Raw genomic sequence first — 21,990 nt, 5'->3', positions numbered from 1 at the left:
AGATAGTGAGTTTTCCGGCTATTTGAACTTACCAAGAAACACCATCCAGTTGTAATCACCATCAAGTGCAGTTTAATGATGCACAATAAGGTACCGAGTATCCCCTTACGGTAAACGTACATTGCTGGGAATGTTTCTCCCCTGGAATCTCCATGGATACAAGAATAAGAAACTATACAAAATGATATATGTACATGTAAGCATAAAAATTGACATGTAAATGAATTGTGGAATTGTTTCTAAACCAATGTTAGTATACCTGACTCAAGATAATAGAATAATGGTTAGTTTTATCTGTCTTTATAGTATTCCCAAAGACCATACAAGACACATCTTCGTGTAATCTCATTAAACTCCGATCTTTTATTCCAATGCGACACCTCTCTGTCTCAAGATCTTACTACGGTACTGTGACCCCAGACTTCCAGTTTTAAAGGTGTCCTTATTACAGAGAGGAATCACATCAGAGCAATAGATGCAGGCCCTATTCATCAAAGCAATAATAGCACTAAGACAATCATAACCTCCACAGCACAGATTAAAAATTACAGTAATAAGATCGCCTTGTGGAACGAGTCAGATTTTAATGAGAACTTATTTAAGAATCATCCTGCGTATGATATCACATCAAAATATATCGTTAGAGCCATCCACAGTTGCATCAACAATATGGCTCCATGAAGTATAGACAGGTATATGTCCTCTGAAATAAAAACATTTTACAGAAAAAAGTTTCTATAAAATATACCAAAAGAAGCCCTGTAATCTAGACTTGCCGACTATTATTTACTTGCATGGGCTGGATTGGAAACAGTAAACTACGCAGTGATGGATATTACGAACTATATTTTTGGTCCCACACACTTGCAGTATATTTAAGTCGAAATCTGTAAAACAAAACATGGCTATAACGAACTAAACTTGGTGGTCCCTTTTGGCTTTCTAACTGTAGATAACTATATTGAGGGAAAAAAATAAGGGATCCCATGAAAGCACAAGTGTCCCCTTATTTTTTTCCAGGTTTCTCCACAAGCTATGTGATGCAAAGCTTGTGAAGAAACCTGGAAAAAAATAAAGGAACACTTGTCCTTTCATGTGATCTTTTTTTTTCCCTCAGTATATATATTTGTTGCAGGGCCTGTGCAAACTACATAAAGTATTGCATGAAAATCCACAAAACACGGTTCATGATTATGCTGTTATTTATCAACCAACTAAACAAAATCTACGTAAGATCTGATGAAAGTGCAAAATGGGATGCATAATAGCAGGTATATACAACAATGTATCAAATAAAAATAATCAACGTACAACTTATTTGCTATGTGCAGAAATGTAACGATCTAGTCCAATCCAATCAGTGAAAAAAAGACCAATTTAGAAGGGTGAATGTAGCTTTCAAGACTGGACAGACGATTTCTAACCATTTCTAACCATAACATTGCAGTTGTAGTATGGCTGTAGTAATGCTGGTGACATTAATCTGGAAGTCACTTGTGGACCTTGTGCATATAAAGAGCCAGTCTCACTTGCCACAATCTAGACTGGAGAACATCACTACTTCAACTCATTAGATGAATGTTGATCTTCACAATCTGGACCTTTCTGCATAGAGGGAAGATGGCACAGGGGAATCAACTCATACAACATTGCCAAGCTGAGGTGGGTACTTGGTTCTAATAAATTCAAAATCTGAGTATTAAAGTGACACATTAAATTAGTATAAAAATACACACTTAAAGGAAATCTGCTTGTTCTCCAGGTAATCACTGAATCAGTGATGTAATTAATGAGAAATGTTTACTATCCCAACAAGTTATCACAATTGATCTTTACAAGATACAATATATTCCACTTGCCCTTGAATACTTCTTACAGTGGACTAGTAAGTGAGTTTGTGAGTCTAGTCTTACTCCACTTTTAGCAATATCATGGTTGGGGACACCAGAAATGGGCTTCACAGATCATACCCATATGGGGAATCGAACCCGGGAGGCATGGTACGAGTGAACACTCTAACCACTGGATTACCCCTCCGCCCTATACAGAAGACTATTTGACATGGGCTTAGCCAAATTGCATTCCTGTTGAAAATTTTTATTCCATACTTAAAATGGAACACAGTTATTTTCTTGCCTCTTGTCTTAAGTCTTTATTACTGGTTTGGTTCAACATTCAGAATAATTTGACGCAGTTGGTTCACTTTAATCACTAGACTTCAAGGGTCATTTTTTTTGTTGCTCAGTGCAATGCAGCACAAACTTAATTTGCATATATCACAAACAAATGATTACTGAATTTAGGTATGGATTAAGTTATGGGAAGCAGACCTGACTTCATTTAACCAGAGTCTACACTCTACTACACAGCTCTATGAACTTGACTAGATTATTCTGATCTAAATAGCCGCTGTTGCACATGTTCAATATGATATGCAGAATGTTTGTTTGTTTGTATGTATAATTCCACTCTCAGCAATATTCCAGCTACATGATTTCAGTCTGTAAACCTCGTCACGATATGGCTGAAATATTGCCTATGTGACGTTAAATATTAACTCACTCACTCAGTCTGTAAAACAATCAATTTTGGACCAGACCAGACGGTCCAGTATTTGACATGGAAACATGCAATAGCTAAGGGTCATAACTCTGCAGTACATATTACCTCCTTAGACTAGGAGTTACTTCCCTTTGACATGCTAACTTCATTCAGAGTAAAAAGCTTCATTTCTTGAGCAAGTTAACACACAAGCAGATAACCTTAGATAAGGAGTTACCTCCCCTTGACATGACAATTCATGAATGTAATAGATCATTACAGCACTATTTTATTATATAGGGAATGTAACAAATGTGAATAAATATTTTCATCAAAGCTTGTTGCATAATCAGATAAACCAATCCACACATCACAAAGAAAACACAGGAATGTTACCATGCCAACACAGCATCTAAATATGATTCACCAGAGGAAGGAGGAATCGTTTAGTATAAACACCCCTATTCTTTGTCCCAGTGGAATGATAAGGGAAGAATATCACTTAATGCATAGCAATACACTGTAAAAAAGACACAGCTTCAGGCTAACTGGAATCCTTAGTAACCAAACCACCATATAGATATACTTGCAATTTGAGTGTATATTTTAAAATTTAAAACAAAACAACATTGAATATATGCTCTAGTTCACGCTTCATTTGCATCTTGAGTTTCATTTATTTCAAATATAGGCATTGATATCTTGCATACTCCCCAAGGAGTTGAGAATGACTCAAGTGCATACTATCCTGACTGGGGTCATAGAGTATTGAGTGAGTTTAGTTTTACCCCACTTTTAGCAATAATCCAGCAATATCACAGTTGGGGACACCAAAAATGGGCTTCACACTTTGTACCAATGTGGGGAATCAAACCCGGGTCTTTGGCATGACAAGCGAACACTCTAACCATTAGGCTACCCCACCGCCCCTCATATTATACTGCTTTTAGCATTACATTCAGTAATAGAAACTGTGCAGTATAAATATGCAAATTGTTATTTTTTGGCCCTACTCTGCAAATGCAAGGGTAGGATGTCATATTTCTTACAAATACCGGTCATATAGAATTAAAAGTCAACAACAACCCTGGCAGCCTGAATCACTGATGTGATAAAAGCTGGTCCCGAAAAAAAATATTTTTTTGTTGGAATGAAGGTGTGGTGGTCGACATAAAACAACTTGCATTGCCATGACAACAGGATATGCTCCACAAATAAACACATTACATAAACAGTATGCAGTATAAAACACGAAAAGTTTCAAAAAGCTTTTTCTCTCTCTGCTCCTGCGAATAACCTTACTGTATGATTTGGTGAAAAACATGTAAATTCCACTAACTAATTATAAAATACAAATATAGAAAGTGTAAAAATAAATCTTTCCGGTCACCAACCATGGGCCTGGTATGGTCACTAAGCTGAGGTGTTTTCCCACATGTATTACGATATATTCCTAAAGCTACAACATTTGCATATTTCTTACATTTCTACGGCAAATGAAAACTGTGTGCATATTTCATACAAAAAAAACCAAACAGATTGCTCCTTGATCAATGAGTTCCTCTATTCTATAATTCTGTAAATCTGATATTTGTTGTTATACATATAATAGATATTCTGATCAATATCAAACTTCTAGGCAAAGCATGTTCGTTGCATCGCGGAGGACAATAAACGATCTCGTTATTGACAGACCAATCAGCACACAGGTTATAGGCTACAAGGAAAGGTCAGCAAAAGGTCATCACATTCCTTAAACATAATCATACTGCATCTTTATGACTAGTTCCTGCATGCGGAAAGCCATTTGGAAACTTGGTTCTGTCTAGTGATGCTTTTTGTTTAGTTTTCAGCCATCAATAATCCGGTAATTCAATCAGTGTCCTTCATAATGTACAAATTAACTGCAAAAATATCTTTACGGCAAAAGAATGACAAGGAGTGCATGTATTTCATGCTTAAAATACAAACATCAAGTGGGTGTATGTACAAAATATCTGTAAACAAAATAGCATGAGACTCTCTTGTCTCCCAAAGGAGTATTTTTTTCAATCATCACATATCCTTCAACTTGACCCAGCGGCCATCACTTCATGGCCTCTGGTTTAAGGGGTCAAGGTCATCTAATGAGAAATCATCTGTTCCTATTGAAAGCCCTCGACTGAAGCCAGTCTGAAACAAAATAAGAGTCAATAGTACAATACTATTTACCTGTACATACATTCTTATTTGATTATACTGACCAACAATGACAAATAATACCTCAAGTGGCCAGTTTTTTCCTGCCAGTCTTCAAAGAAATACCAGTTTTACATGACATTTATGCTGAAACAAAACTATCGATATTACCACCCTTCTACCATCCCAGCAGCTAAGTAGCGACATGGTTTAAAACTTCGTTTATCACAAAAAAGAATAAATTGAAAAAAAACATATAAACAATATAGAGATTTCAAGAAAGAACTTGTGTGGCTCTTCTTTTATAGAAAACATCTCATAGTATGAACAAGTACATTAGTATTCTGTGTTAGCCAACAATCCCACTTGCATGTATACCTGTAAATCTAATAGTTCCTGGTCCACGTTCTGGATAGCCCGGTCCAGCTCTGAAGTCGATGGATTGAATACTCCCATGCCAAAAGGATCCGATGACGAGGCAGCTCCCATGGAGGTCGGGGAGAATGGGTTACCACTGAATCCTGCAGGTAAACATTGAGTGGGTTTTAAAGCTCTGTGAGCAATATTTTAGCTTAATGTGAGGGTAGGATTAAGGGACACAGGGGAGGGACATTTCCTATCTTGGAGAAACACAATCAGTGATCTTAGCCCCCACAAAGTGATCATAGCTTCCACAAAGGGATTTTAGCCCCCACAAAGTGATCACAGCTTCCACAAAGTGATCTTAGCCCCCACAAAGTAATCTTAGCATCCACAAAGTGATCTTTGCCTCCCCAAAGTGATCTTAGCATCCACAAAGTGATCTTAGCATACACAAAGTGATCTTAGCCCCACAAAGTGATCATAGCTTCCACAAAGTGATCTTAGACTCCCCAACTCTCATTAGTCAGTGTTAAAGAAATGTGTATTTTGACTGATTGAGCTTTTAGGAACACAAGTTATGATCAACCTTGCACCGAGATCAATTGTGGATCAAAGCCCAGGATTATATCTAGTCAGACTTGGGTTTTATGACCAGTGATAGATGGCAATTTGATCTCATGTTCAAGTAATTCATAAGGGTGAAAAGACATTTATTTTAGAAATAAATAATGAAATACACACACATATTTCATACATTTTTCAATACTTCAGAACATAACCACAGGTTGCTCATAGCTAGACTGACTGACTGACTGAGTTTAGTTTTATGCCGCTTTTAGCAATATTCCAGCAATATCACGGCGGGGGACACCAGCAATGGGCTTAACACATTGTGCCCATGTGGGGAATCGAACCCGGGTCTTTGGCGTGACGAGCCAACGCTTTAACCACTAGGCTACCCCACCGCCCTGCTCATAGCTAGAAACAATTGAAGTATCCAATACACCATTCCTCAGGTAGGTTGGTTGGTTGGTTTGTTGTTTAACACCGCACTCAGCAATATTCCAGCTATATGGCAGCGGTCTGTTAATATTAAAGTCTGGACCAGGCAAGCCAGTGATCAACATCATGAGCATCGATCTACGCAATTGGGATACGATGACATGTGTCAACCAAGTCAGTGAGTCTGACCACCCGATCCCGTTAGTCGCCTCTTACGACAAGCATGGGTTACTGAAGACCAATTCAAACCCGAAACTTCACGGGTGCTCAGGTATAAGGCTTATACGAACCTTTCTGTTTCTGTGAGGCTGTTGCAGCTGCTACACCCTGAGCAGCAGGCTGGGTGTGACTTCGCGTCCTCGTTGATGGGGGAAGGGGAGACACTAAAATACACACGTCACTCTGATTTAGGCAATTAAGTCAAAGTTTCAGGATTACACACAGGTGAAACAGAAAGATTAAAATGCAAGAAACATAGGTTCAATAGACATAGAAACTCTTCCCATGTTGTATTTCTCCAAATGAATCAAACTAAAAATTTTAAGATTTTGTTTATTTCATATATTACACACTTGACATGAAATTTGAGGTATTACAAAAGATAATCAGAACATCCATTAATCAAACCAAGTTTTTGATTATTTTGCTTCGATGAAGGCCAAATTTATTTTATGTGTTCTTTTACTTGAGAAATTCAAGCATGACAACATACATAGGGGAGTTGGTTGAGCAGAGTTTTGTCGTTGAGCGCCACCTGGTGTTGAGTTGCCATTGGTTCCATTGGTGCCGTTGGTCTGTGATGCTGGAGGGAAGTCATCGAACACAAGATTCTCCAGACGTCTGCCAACTGCTGACTGAGACTGCCAACAACATATTCATAAATATGGACGAACTGATAATAACAACATCAATTAGTATTTTTACTGATTTCTAATTGACTCTTTACAAAGTCATCTTGTGAAAAATAAACTTCACCTAAAAACTGCTATGTTGTAATTATATACACCGTTCTTCTAAATACAAAACTGACAAAACTTTCATTTCATTGTTGCATTTGTCTTAGAAAAGCAATCTTTTTAAGTGCATATCATAGTTTCTTCTGTAATGTATAAAATGTTAAAAATACCTATTCCACAGAAACACATGAACACATGAGAAACATCAGATAGATAGATAGAAGCTCTGTGTCATGTCCATTTTGAAAGAATTTAATATATACTGTAAGCCATTAAAAACGCAATTGGTATTTGTTGTCCTGAAACTTACAAAAGTTCTATTGAAGATTTTTAACTGTGATACAGAGGATGTAGGGATAAAAGGCTGTTATTCTGGCCAATTTCGAGTTCAGGTCCCGGAGCATTCCTCTCACATGAACTTTGATACTGAAAACTGAACCTTTGACATTTCTCGTAAACACAGCCACATTCATGAAACACGTTGTGCACATGCATTACCTGCACCAAGGCCCTGTAAAAGCACAAGGAATTGTGGAACTCAATCACTTTGAGAAAATGCCACACTTGACACAAGACGAAAGGAATCAGGTTATCGGTATGGTCAGCCAAGGTGCTTCAGATGTGATGATTGTCAGGCACTTTAATGTGCATCCATCCACTGTAAGTCGACTCAGACAACGTTTTCGGGCTACCGGAAGTGTTGCTGATCGTCCGCGACCTGGTGCACCACCTGTGATAACAGCTCAACAACACCGCAATATCCGAGTTTCACACTTGCGAAATCGGTTCCAAACAGCTGATAATTAGGCAAGGAGGACAATTGGGACAAGTCAACGTCATTCCAACGCCCAAAAGGTGCAAGGACGCCTTGCTGCCTTTAACATCCGGTGTCGTCACCCCTACCGTGGTCCAACCTTATTGCATCGCCACAGACTTGCCAGACAGCGATGGGCAGCAAATGGGGCCAATCTTGGCAACAGGACGTGGCCAGATGTCATTTTTTCAGATGAATCCAGGTTTAACTTATCCTTTGCAGATGGACGTCAACAGATTTATCGACGTAAAGGAGAAAGACTTGCGCCAATCCGTATCCTTGAACATGATCGTTTTGGAGGGGGGTGGTGTCATGATCAGACCACAGACCATCAGAGGCTGCAGACCATCCATCAGCTGTACCTGAGAAATGTGTGTCTTTCAATGCCCCAAAGACTGCGAGCATGATTTGCAGCGCACGGTGGACACACACGATATTGACTGCAAGTGACCCCTCCTTTGTTTGATGTCGTTGCTGCGTCACTGATGTTGTTGTTGACTGGACATTTTCAGATGAAATTATTCACAGATGTTCACTCAGAACATATCTGCCAGTTAGGTTTATATCTGTTTAATTTAGTGTGAGTAAAGTAAGTATGAATGTCAAATTGTGTTTTTTTAATGGCTTACAGTGTATATTTTGAACAGAAATATCAGGTCATAAATTAATTTGAAGATCAAATGTTATGGATTGACAACTTCTTCACTGCAATGAATACAACCTTTCTGTAATGCAAACACTGTTATCAAGCAAGTGATGTGTTAGCATGTATCTGCACCAAAATGTCACACCTATTGCCATAAAGAAGCTGGCAATCCATAAAACCTTTTCTTCTTCACTCTTCATCATACCAGCAACTTAAAGAAGTTTAGAATTAATTTGGCAATACTACTGCCACAGTTGCCATGGTTACGATGGCTACAGATGCTGAACGAGCAGGCCATGACAATGGTCACTTGACTGTTCTGTATACAGTATTCCAGTCATAGCCAGGCGTGACAGCTTAAAGAGGGAGATGATTCATGTCAGCTTTACTTCTTATTTACTGTAATATGAATCCTAATTCTGACCAACGCTGTCAGTTCTGTCCTCATCTCTATACACACAAAGTCTGTGAAATCTAGCATCTGGTTCAGTTTTGTATACATATGAGTATACTAATGCCAGTCAGGGGTGGAAATAACCCATTGCCCGAGTCCAATGTTTTTTTCTGTTGGGCAAGCAAATTTGTATATCACACTGTACCGGTGTCCAGTTGACTTTCCAATATTAATTATGTTGTTTATTTAAAAATGGAAAAATTATCAGGGCAAGTGATTTTACATGTGCCACTGTACCGGAGTACACTGGCAATTTTAAAGTTATTTCCACCCCTGCCAGTTTTATAATGCCAGATAGTATCTAGCACCATCTAGCACTATGTTCCAGTATAACACGGTCACCCAACACAGTGAGTGAGTGAGTTTAGTTTTACGCCGCACTCAGCTATATTCCAGCTATATGGTGGCGGTCTATAAATAATCGAGTCTGGACCAGACAATCCAGTGATCAACAGCATGAGCATCAATCCACGCAACTGGAATACAATGACATGTGTCATCCAAGTCAGCAAGCCTGACCACCCGATCCCATTAGTCGCCTCTTACGACAGCATGTACCCAACGCAGACATGGTTTACTGACTCCAAACCAGTCCTTGGTTAATGCCATCAATGTAGGGCTCCAAGTACCAATTTTTAACAGTAGTCAGAAGGGGATAGAATAACTAACTTTTTCTAGGTAGAGTGAGTGAGTTAGTAAAGTTTTATGCAACTTTTGCAATATTCCTGCAATATCATATCCAGGGACACCAGAAGTGGCCTTGACGCACTATACCCACGTCTTTGGCATAACGAGTGAATGCTTAGGTAGAGACTCAGTCCACTAGACCAATGAGGCAGCCCCATCTTTATGATTATTCTTGTGAATAAGGAATCTTTCGAAAGTACATATGGAAAGGCCCTTTTGCCTATCTTGTGTGGTCATCAGAATCATATTTTGGTAGTTGGTTCTCCCTGTTGAAAATTCCAAGTAACCACTCTGATCTTACATCATCTGAAATTCTCACTACAAGAATGGAACACCAGACATAAAACACATGCAGACAGTTTAGTTCTCAATCTACCTCTTGTTCAGATGGGGAAGAAAAATCATCATCTGTTGAACTTTCCTGGAGGTTATAGGTCACAGTTGAAAGGTCAGATATCTGCAGAGAGGTCACACAGGTGCAAAGGTCATGCGGAATGTCATAAGCATTGGATCACATGTGATGCATTGTTGCATAACAAATGCAGGAATATGGCTAGTTTCACTTTTTGGGCTTTCTTTCTGCAAATGATTATGTTTCCGTTACTAATACAGTTTTAAACATCAACATAAACTTGACATACAAATGAATACTGTTCATTTTAAACAAGTATAAATATTTCATAAATATGAGACAGTTATAAAATATGACATCAAAATGATGTAATATCAAAAAATAAAACCAGCCATGCCTGCTCAAGGGCCATAACTGCAGTGCACATAAAGAACAGAAAAATGTTAAACTGAAACCGAAAAATATAATTTATTGTGAACTTCACCTGACCCTTTACTTTACAAGAAAACAATGTGAATTACATTCATAACAATATAAGATAACTTCATGCAGCACGACAAATAGAGACAAAACTTCTTAATTTATAAAACTAAAAGTTGGAAATGACTCTCACGCAGAAACAGAATATACTGATGGGAAAAAGTAAAGGAACACATTAGTCACGAAAAGCCAACACCTGAGTCATGAAACTATTGTAATATGATACAATAAGGTATTTTCAAAATTCTTTTAAGAATTTTATAACAGAATACTTCATTTGCTCTACTTTCAGTGAAATTCCCAATGTATAATGTCATCAAAATAACATTAGGTCATGCGATCACTCTGTGTTTTACCGACATGACTGTTTAATTTATGTTTGTGAGATTATTATCTAGAAATATTACTTCCTGGTACTGATATTGAACAAAAACATGCTTATGCTTATTGGCTCTCATACTGGCCAATGAAAATTCAATATGCATTGATTGATTAGTTAATTGGGAAATATCTAGAATACTGCTATGATTAATAAATTTCATATTAATGAAGCGTTCCATAAACAAATGTTTACTTTTCCAAACATTAGCTGGTTTTCCTCTGAGGTCATGTGAATTTAGTTTCAACAAAACTGTTCCCTTACTTCTTTCCATCAGTATACAAGGCATACATAAATATGACAGCAGAAATTACTTCAGTATCATGCGCATGCTAAACAGAAACATAATCCTTTACTAATGCAGAAAGACAAGTCTAGAAGTTCTATCCATAGAATCAACAATGACTGCACAGCGGGAGAAGATTGCTGCAAGGCGGGGTTCACAAGAATGGAACTGATTGGATGGTGTGCATATTTGTTACTATCCAGTCAGATAGGGTGAACATAGCAAAAGGTGTTTTGTTGTTCAAGTAGAGACCAACATTTTAACATTGTGTTGTAATACAGCAGCGTCATGTGACAAAGTTATAGATCGCGTGACTCTCCAATGACATAAGGTGAGAGGTCAAGGTGACACAAGGTCACAGTGTGTGAAATTTATGCCGGTCCATTCACTGGTCCTGTGGTCTAGTGGGAAATTTTGAAAGGTGTCTTTCCCTGGCATCATTGTCCAATGAAAAATGGTGACATGACTTTAGACCATATAATGACACAAAGTGAAGGTCGTATGATTGCCCAATGACACAGACACAATGTGAAGGTCATGTGACTGTCCAGTGAGACAAGGTGACACACGATGACATGTGACTGTAACCTACCTGGTTACTTTTCATGTAGTCCTGGACATCCGATCGGTCTTTGATTGATTCCAGTTCTGAAATCCTTTTCTTCAACTCTTGATTTTCAAATGTAAGCGTCTGGACCTGGAAACAGCATTACCATGAAGACCTCACAATGATTAATGAATCATTATTAGACATACATCAGATGTCTAGATGCATCATTAAGTACATACAAAACCAGTCAGAAATACTGCTGATTTAACATGTACCATTGCTCAAACACAACTATGATTTTGTTTAATAAGACATCAATGAATGAGTGAGTTTAGTTTTACACCACTTTTAGCAATATTCCAGCAATATGGGGACAACAGAAATGGGCTTCACACATTGTACCAATGTGGGAAATCAAACGCTGTTCATCAGAGTGACGATCAAACGCTAGCCTACCCCACCACCCCCATATATGAATGAAGTTCATAGAAAACTAATATTGTGACATCATGCAGTACTTGACATCAGGTATACCTTTTTCTGCAAAAGCAAAAACTGTTTCTTGACATCCATGTCTTTGCTGGAAGACTCGAGAAAGCGCTTATAAGCCAGGTCAAACGCCTGTCCCACGGTCAGAGTGATTTCCTCCGCCTGAAAGAAACCACACACCTAGCAATTATCCCTTTGTCTGAATTTTTTCATTAATCACTAATATCTACAATCGATTTTATCATTGAAAAATATTACTAAAGAAATGTTTTACAGTATTTTACTATCAGTATGACGGCAATAAATTAACTAATAAAATTTGAAAGATGTGCAGCTGCACCTTCAGATAGGGATACGATGACTAAATATTTGGTATACTTACACACTTATCACTGTCAAAGACATAGCAGAAGTGTTGACTAGTATTTGGTGACTTGGCAATAAAGGTAAACATCCTTTTGTCCGATTTGTCGTCAGCGCAGTAGGATATCCGATGGAGAGGATACTGATGCATGATCATCTGCAAGACAGTGAGCAATAAATCCTACATCATTAATCGTCTATTACAGATCATACGTAATACCAGGTAAGCCATGATTTATTACCCAATATCTATGTTGCAGAGAAACTGCAGGATGTATGCCAGAGTCTTCATGCTGAGCGGTGCTTCCAAAAGCATCGTTTCACCATTATTATAATTTGGACCTATTTAAGAATGAAACCTGGCTCATGACAAACGAACACCTGATCCATTAAACTATTATACCCACTAACCTCCCATCCACTGTCTTTCTATGACTAAATGTATCCTAAAGGTTAACAGAAATTATGGTCTTTTTAAAGCATTTCTAAAAATACTAAACTTAATTGTTGACAGGACAGGGTGTATCCAGGTGTGCCCTGAATGTGATTGACTATGACTGGCTGGCTGAATTTGGTTTTACGTTGCTTTATGCAATATTCCAGGAATCGAGGCGGGGGACACCAGAAATGTGCTTCACAAATTGTACCCATGTGGGGATTCGAACCTGGGTCTTCGGCGTGACGAGCCAACGCTTTAACCACTAGGCTACCCCACCGCCCCGATTGACTAAGAGGATGTTCAGGATGAACCGATACACGATGCATATCACAGCACGTAGGTCACATTACTATTCAAATCCCGAAACACATATTCACATTAAATCATGTGAAAACTAGAAATATTTCAGAGCAGGTCTCAAAGGAAGAGCTGCTCTCTAGATGCAAGTTTGTCAAAGCAATTTTTTACAGTGAACATGAAATGCTGATTACAAGCCATATTGTGATATTGGACTGACAATATTTGGGATGGGGAATGTCCTTAGTGAGTGGTAGTAAGTGTATTATCTTGTTTCAATAGAGTGAGTGAGTGAGTGAGTGAGTGAGTGAGTGAGTGAGTGAGTGAGTGAGTGAGTGAGTGAGTGAGTGAGTGAGTGAGTGAGTGAGTGAATTTAGTTAATTGTATCCCATGGGAATCGAACTCAGGTCTTTGGAGTGGCGATCAAGCGCTTTAACCACTAGGCTACCCCACGCCCGATTGACTAAGAGGATGTTCAGGATGAACCGATACGATGCATATCACATACGTAGGTCACATTACTATTCAAATCCCGAAACACATATTCACATTAAATCATGTGAAAACTAGAAATATTTCAGAGCAGGTCTCAAAGGAAGAGCTGCTCTCTAGATGCTAAGTTTGTCAAAGCAATTTTTACAGTGAACATGAAATGCTGATTACAAGCCATATTGTGATATTGGACTGACAATATTTGGGATGGGGAATGTCCTTAGTGAGTGGTAGTAAGTGTATTATCTTGTTTCAATAGAGTGAGTGAGTGAGTGAGTGAGTGAGTGAGTGAGTGAGTGAGTGAGTGAGTGAGTGAGTGAGTGAGTGAGTGAGTGAGTGAGTGAGTGAGTGAGTGAGTGAGTGAGTGAGTGATGGGTGAGTGAGTGAGTTTGAGTGCCAGTGAGTGAGTGAATTTAGTTTTCTCTTAGCAATATCATGGCGGGGGACACCAGAAATGGGCTTCACACATTGTACCCTAGTCTGTCTCACAGTCCCTGAACCACATTATTTTCCCTACTGCCAAGCCCTCTCTGCAGTGCTAAAGCCCTGAATAAAGCAAGTCTAGATTTCCTCAGGTTCAGGTTCTGAATCTCTGGTCTCCCTGGGGCTCCTTTTCAATATAAATGGGCTTGTTTGTTACTATCAAAATGATATATATTCAGAGACTAAGCCTTAGTCTAATTGTATCCATGCGGGGAATCGAACTCAGGTCTTTGGAGTGACGATCAAACGCTTTAACCACTAGGCTACCCCACCGACCCTGTTTCAATACAGAAAACATATAGGGTATTGTATTGTTGCATGAAGACTCACAATGCATATATATCTATAGGATATGTTTTTATACAAACAGAAATAGATACTGCCAATGACCTCAAGCCTGTTCAGTTTCATCACATGTTCATAAAACATAAATGCACAGTTCAGTAAGCTGTTGAGGTCATGTCAGATCACAGAATGAAGCATCCTGCTGTGTTAGCAAGCTTCATCAGATTTTTGGAATAATGTCATGATCGGTGCATAGTTATGCTCTGTGGAATATCAGGCGCATTCTTGTAGCTAGGTTCATTTTAAATAATTAAGGGATCACTGGTTGCCTCGGAAAAAATTTACATCTCTAACACAGCTGTTTCAATTATTGAACATGAACTTCTTGTTTTAGTTGCCCTGAGTGATTCATTTAGCAATCAGCACTTTTCATTGGCTGAAAGTCACATGGTCCAGTCAGGATTGGAGCTTACACATTTTTTATAAAAATATTACGAGGAACAGCAAAAGCTGAGAGCAAAGGTTCAGAAATAGATCAGTTTGAAGTTGCAGTTTGTGGTACACCATCTGCCTCTCTCCATTGGAGATATGATAGGAAGCATCTTGTATTCATTAACAAGTGGGTTTTAACGAGCCATAAATAAATCAAAGTCTCTGAAGCAACAGTTAATTATCTCCAAGCCATTTCACACTGTGATGTTTTACAGATCTGGGACTGACAAACACATTAGAAACTTAATGTCTGTTAACGATTAGAGGTTAGACATCACAGATGGCCAAATGGTTGTTATGCACAGTTGCTTCCATTACTCATACCAGGATCTCTCTCAAATCATGGGGGGAAATCTGAGATCAGCTCAGATAAGATTCGGGTTAGACTTGGTCTTCAGTAACCCATGCTTGTCAAAAGAGGCGACTAACGGGATCGGGTGGTCAGACTCCTGACTTGGTTGACACATGTCATCGGTTCCCAATGCTCAATGCTCATGCTGTTGATCACTGGATTGTCTGGTCCAGACTCGATTATTTACAGACCGCCGCCATATAGCAAGAATATTGCTGAGTGCGACGTAAAAGTAACCTCACTCACTCACTCAGATAACAATTCATGGTCTGACAACACCATCCCCATGGTTTTCCTCCTAATGTAGCCAGCATGTCACGATATTACTGAAATATTGTATAAAAGTATTCTAAAGATGCTTAACCCAAGACAGTTACTTATCAATAAAAAAACATTTTCATGTTGCAAGTAAATTGTTGTATTCTAGCACTTACATAAATATACAATTATACTACTCAACACACGTTCAAGACGTTGACACCTAATTCTTTGCTATTAAAACAATCCGTCATCATCCCAGCAGTCAAGGATCACATCCCCATCACATCTCATCATAACTTCAGCTTTAAAATCTAAAATTGTTATCAGTTGGTTTGGTTCTCACATGACCTAACATGACCTTGACTTGGTAAATCATTGTTTTTCAAACCCTCAATCACTGCTCCAGAATTATTAAAGATTACGTCAAGTGGATTGAAGGAGCGTCTCCTGTGACTTTGCCTGCAGAACCAGATGCTTGTGATAGCGTCGGTCAGCGACACGAGCCGGGCCTGACCCAGATGTCTCCATGTAAGCCTGACACACAGATCACTGTGAGGATTGTATAATATTTGCCGTCAGTGCCAGTAACTTGGCTCTTGGAGAGAGTGAGAATGGTTTTAAACTGCTTTTAGCAATATTCCATTGTACCCGTGTGGAGAATCGAACCTGGTCTTCGGCATGACAAGCCAATGCTCTAACCACTAGGCTACCCCATCATCCCTTGGCTCCTGGATGGATGGATGGATTGGGTGGATGGATGGATGGATGGATGGATGGATGGATGGGTGGATTGGATGGATGGGTGGGATGGATGGATGGATGGATGGATGGATGGGATGGATGGATGGATGGATGGATGGATGGATTGGGTGGATGGATGGATGGATGGATGGATGGATGGATGGATGGATGGATGGATGGATGGATGGATTGGATGGATGGATGGATGGATGGATGGATGGATTGGATGGATGGATGGATGGATGGGGTGGATGGATGGATGGATGGATGGATGGATGGATGGATGGATGGATGGATGGATGGATGGATGGATGGATGGATGGATTGGATGGATGGATGGATGGATGGATGGATGGATGGATGGATGGGATGGGTGGGTGGATGGATGGATGGATGGATGGATGGATGGATGGTGGATGGATGGGTGGGTGGATAAGATGGATGGATGGAAGGATGGATGGATGGGTGGATGGATTGGATGGATTGGGTGGATGGATGGATGGATGGATGGATGGATGGATGGATGGATGGGTGGTGGATTGGATGGATGGATGGGTGGGTGGATTTGATAGATGGATAGATGTTCCTTATGTAGCAATAAGCCCTGTTTACTCACATTCACCAACATCATAATAACAGCAGCAACAACAACATATAAGCTACAAGGGCTTATCTCCACCACTTTCATTCACAAGAAAGAGATCCTCTGTAATTTTGGCCAAAAGAGTTATCTGTTGTGATGAAACCAAATTATGACTGCTGAGTTATTAATTACATCCTGCAGCAGTAGCTTATAAATATTTGGCACAGTTGTAATCCCATCTGCACTGCACACCATGGAGAGAATGTCGTGTGTGGAGGGTATTAGGGATATGACATACCACACCATAATTACCATAATTCCAGCAATGTGTGCTCATGTCTTCCTGTTGGATGCCACATCAGCAGCACAGGCAGATTCAGGAATTTTCTTTTTTTTTCTTTTTTTTTTTTGAACCCCCCTTGGCTCTGCCAATGCAAAACATTAACTTCAATGTGGTCTTTAGTCATTTTCAAAGAGGGGGGGAGGGAAAGAGAGATAAAAAAACAACCTCTACTTCCCCACCGTGGATTCGTCAATGAGCATTATTCCAGCTTAATGACAAGAGCCTGTGGTAGATCAAATCTGGACCAGACAATCTAGTGATTGATGTCATGATCAATAACCCATGCTGTAGGGGTACTATGACACACAATCAATCAATTGAAATTCACTGAGCTTGACCACCCGATTAATTTGGTTGTCTCTTGTCAACGAATAGTTACTATGATAATGGTCTTTACTTCCATCCATACCTTGGTTCGTGGGTCTTGAATCGTCACCCCATCAGCCGATATTGTCAGCTCTACCTTGGGAGGTTTCTGGCCCTCTGCCCTCTTAATGTGCTTGTTGAACTGGAAGATGAAGAAATGTCTCAGTTTTAATACACACAGATTGGTGAGCGTTTTATATGATGCATGTCGATAGAAAGGCTGCAATATAGAATTAGAATTATCCATGACACATTCTGAATTGGGTTGGGTTACGCCAGTTTGAACACCGTTCCCAGCATGCCATCTTGACCTCGGAGAATAATGCAAAGTGACGCAGACCTCAAATATTTACCACTTTGTTGAAACTCTTGAGTATGGTAATAAGAAACCTAGAAACCTGAGTGAGTGAGTGAGTGAGTGGGTGAGTGGGTGGGTGGGTGAGTGAGTGAGTGAGTGAGTGAGTGAGTGAGTGAGTGAGTGAGTGAGTGAGTGAAAGTGAGTGAGTGAGTGAGTGTGAGTGAGTGAGTGAGTGAGTGAAAGTGTGTGTGAGTTGAGTGAGTGAGTGAGTGTGAGTGGAGTGAAGTGTGTGTGATTGATTGAGTGAGTGGGTTGGTGAGTGAGCGCGTGAGCGCGTGATGGCGAGTCAGTGAATTTAGTTTTACGCCACACTCAGCAATATATCCACTATATGGCGGCGGTCTGTAAATATTAAAGTCTGGACCAGACAATCCAGTGATCAACAGCATGAGCATCTATCTATGCAATTGGGATATGATGACATTTGTCAACCAAGTCAGCAAGGCTGACCACCTGAACCCGTTAGTCGCCTCTTACAACAAGAATGGGTTACTAAAGATCAATTCTAACCTGGATCTTCACGAGTATGAATTTCACTCAGATCAATATACACAAATCAGTTCAGTTACTGACGAATATACAATTTCTTTCCTTCAGACAGTGTAAGGCCATTTGAGACAATTGTTCTAAATTTATTATTATACTACCTTGTGCCAACATCAGAGAAGTTGGAATTTCAGAATAAACAGAATGCACATATCAGTGGTAGTGATACTCAAGAACATTCCGATATTAACCTATTTAGGATGCGTATTTCTTTGTTACATGTTTAATAACAGAAGCCTGCTGGTCTCAATGTCCAGGTTTATTATACTTCTTTTAGTGTCCACACACTCACTTTTCACATTACTTACTTTCATTTTCCTGATAGCTTCCTTGACCACCTCTGTCCCCTTTGGGTTATCCACCGTACACTCTCCCAGGAACTGAAACATAGGGGCCACTCATGTACAATACAACACTGAAGAACCATAGAGCACATTTGGAACACTCGTGATCTCAGTTAAATCACATAATTTCATGATAAAAGTCATTATCTGAATTTTCATTGAGACTGTGTAGCTTATTCAAGGTAAGACGAGTGATTGTTTGACAATTTCTTGGGTCATTGACAAGGTCACTCCTAATGTCAAGGTCACTCCAAATGTCAAGGTCGATCACTCCAAATGTCAAGGTCGATCACTCCTAATGTCAAGGTCGATCACTCCTAATGTCTTGGCGTCTAGCTGTACACAAGTCTAACTCTGGGGCCCATCCTAATGTCAGACAGTCTGTGTTGAACAGAACAACAGTTTTAGCCTGTGAATAGTTACAGTAAGCTCATGATACGCATGATGATACATAGGTCATGATACCACATGTATTGTGATAGATATATCTATGTCAAATAATGGGGAAAGAATTTGACTATAAATGTTTCGGAGCAAATTCAAACGGAAAAGTTAGCTGAAGAACATGGTTATAGCAGTTTTTTGAGTGAAAACTATAACAACGCATTTTTCTAAAGTTGGCAGACAACAAAATGGGTGATCAGTAAATGTAAGTAATCTATGATAGTGTATTGTCTTGTTTGTTTACTGTTCAACACTTCACTCAGCAATATTCCAGCTATATGGCAGCAGTCTGTAAATAATCGAGTCTGGACCAGACAATCCAGTGATCAACAGCATGAGCATTGATCTATGCAATTGGAATATGATGACATGTGTCAACCAAGTCAGTGAGTCTGACCACCTGATCCCGTTAGTCGCCTCTTACAGCAAGCATGGCTTGCAGAAGATCAATTCAAACCACATCTTCATGGGCTGCATTGTCTTGTATCGATACAGAAAAACATACATCATGCATCGTACCACCACTTCCATGAGTAATGACACACAAACTGGAGACATGACCATGATCACTGCAAGTACACTCACCTTGACATTGTACAGGATATGGCCCTTCAAGAGGGCATCGGAGGGGTGCATCCACTGTTTGTTACCTGTACAATACACAAATGATATATTAACAATTTTACTCTCCTTATAATGAACATGTAACTGTCTCATTGCAAGTCAAACTACCGTATTTCTCTGCTATAAACGCTATAGATGTCAGCGCTGTTTCACAAAGTTCTCTTAAATCTAAGTAACCCTAAGATCTCGTAACCTTTCTCGTAGCATTTGTACTTCCTATACTGTCTTGATCCATTCCTAGCAATATGATCCATCTTAACTCCATGGTTCATCACAGGCTTACGAATGTCACCATGCTACGACCACTTTGTGGATCAAGATCCAGATCTCAAATAGAGGCGGGTCTACCATTTGCTGAAATTAAATCCCCTATTATAATAATCTACAGCATGTAATGATTACTCACTTTAATATATTTTGACTATTCCCTGCATATGCACCCTTTATATGTTCGTTCGTTCATTCGTTCGTCAGCAAGCCTGGCCACCCAATCCCATTAACCACCTCTTATGACAAGCATGGGTTGCTGAAGACCAACTCTAACCCAGATCTTCACAAGTATTGTATGACTGTAGAATTGTGGATTCAGCAAGTTGTCAGTATGAAAGTATTTAACACAATAGACACGACCTTTAATGCAAGCTGTGTCAATAATTTGCATGAAAATAATAGAAGCATCTAGCAGAGGAAATGCGGTACGCCCTAACAAAGCTCTGAGGCCAGGGAACATGGGGACGTTCTGTGCATACAAGTAATCCATACAGATATGAATTCTTTATCGGCAGATACCTAATCTTCTTAAGGTATTCATGAGGTTTGGCCAGGTATAATTGCATTTGTGGCGGAGTGACAACAGAACATGGATCAAAATATTACAGACATAAGCCATATCCAATCAGGTCAGCAAAATGAAATCTTGAATTGAACCTTCCGTTCCATTACCGAACACACTGATCTATAATACTATTGACATATTTCTTATTGAAAATCCTGAATGCCAGACTTGATGTGATGTCTAGTATCATTAAAACTGACAGGGAAATGGGTGACCAAGTTGACGCCTGTATCATAAATATCATATACATGTGTAAGAAATATCTGGCCGACTCTGTACCTTAATTACCAAACATCATGCATCATTAAGAGTACAAATTGTATTATGTAAGATTTTGGCAGGAATATTTTACTTCTATTATGTGATGTTTATGATCCATGAAGCAACATTCAAATGAACGAAAAAGCTGCCATACCACAAATTTCTTGAGGGAACATTGGTATCACCGTCCGATAATTATGCAAATGAGATCAACTGAGAGGAACTACTGTCAGAAATATCTACATGTTGAAGCAGCCTCTGACTGATAGTCTGAACCTTAAAGGCACAATGTCACGCTTTTTTCGACAATATTTTGGTCTATAATATATATATTGGGGCATATGCACTCACTTTAGCTTCCCATTGATGCAATAAAATACTTATTATCCCCAGAGACCATATAATAGACACGCATTTCGCGAATGATACATGTTCTGCGATGTTGTCAGTTGACATGTGCAAATGAGAGATAAGATAAAAATTAAGATTATTGTAATCAGTTTAATGGAGCTGTCCATGTAATGCTTAACTGTCAAACGCAGCCGGTGAAATCCCGCTAAGGGAATTAACTCTTGGTCCGGATATTACGCAATATTGTTTACGTGGTTACCAGAGTGCTCATTTGCGAATGTCTGCGCATTTGTTGAGCATGTGTACCGGTAGAGGGAAGTTAGCAGCAGGGTGTCGATGTGTATCAGTTACATGCCAGGCCGTAGCGCTGATGGTTAGTGATAAACTGTTGGGGAGGGCCGTCCCTCTATTATATGGTCTCTGTTATCCCTTATGACTTGCCTGAAACTGATAATTGAAACTTCGAGGCGAACAGCTTCCAAGCAGATAACACTTGCCATATATGGAATGTAAACGATTGCTCTGTACATCGATAACTGTCGCACGCAGTGTT

General features: G+C 39.4%; 1 protein-coding gene and 1 long non-coding RNA gene across 7 annotated transcripts in view; both read right to left on the bottom strand.

The window, feature by feature from the left end:
- LOC124291469 lies at positions 1 to 4,218 on the bottom strand. Its single transcript, XR_006902219.1, has 2 exons — positions 2,581 to 4,218; positions 1 to 2,509 (listed from the first exon to the last, which is right to left on the bottom strand). It is a non-coding gene; the product is annotated as an uncharacterized LOC124291469 (long non-coding RNA).
- Positions 4,219 to 4,279: 61 nt separating this feature from the next.
- LOC124291418 (PTB domain-containing engulfment adapter protein 1-like) overlaps positions 4,280 to 21,990 on the bottom strand; it is an 85,725-nt gene continuing 68,014 nt past the window's right edge. For 5 of the 6 annotated variants that reach the window (XM_046728443.1, XM_046728416.1, XM_046728423.1 and 2 more), the window contains 11 exons: positions 19,952 to 20,016; positions 18,887 to 18,958; positions 17,718 to 17,816; positions 12,560 to 12,697; positions 12,223 to 12,339; positions 11,731 to 11,835; positions 10,018 to 10,098; positions 6,797 to 6,944; positions 6,375 to 6,467; positions 5,098 to 5,240; positions 4,280 to 4,713 (listed from right to left, as the gene is read on the bottom strand). In XM_046728443.1, coding sequence (XP_046584399.1) covers positions 4,633 to 4,713; positions 5,098 to 5,240; positions 6,375 to 6,467; positions 6,797 to 6,944; positions 10,018 to 10,098; positions 11,731 to 11,835; positions 12,223 to 12,339; positions 12,560 to 12,697; positions 17,718 to 17,816; positions 18,887 to 18,958; positions 19,952 to 20,016 — 1,142 coding nt within the window. In that variant the 3' untranslated portion in view covers positions 4,280 to 4,632. The remainder of the gene's footprint in view (positions 4,714 to 5,097; positions 5,241 to 6,374; positions 6,468 to 6,796; positions 6,945 to 10,017; positions 10,099 to 11,730; positions 11,836 to 12,222; positions 12,340 to 12,559; positions 12,698 to 17,717; positions 17,817 to 18,886; positions 18,959 to 19,951; positions 20,017 to 21,990) is intronic. The other variant, XM_046728431.1, reaches the window with a different exon arrangement.

The sequence above is a fragment of the Haliotis rubra genome, unplaced genomic scaffold (genome assembly GCF_003918875.1).
Source record: "Haliotis rubra isolate DU_JTF1 unplaced genomic scaffold, ASM391887v1 Scf113, whole genome shotgun sequence".
In the NCBI taxonomy this organism is placed as follows: Eukaryota; Metazoa; Mollusca; class Gastropoda; order Lepetellida; family Haliotidae; genus Haliotis; species Haliotis rubra.
The sequence above is the reverse complement of the archived record's forward strand: the minus strand, read 5'-3'. Positions and strand labels throughout refer to the sequence as shown.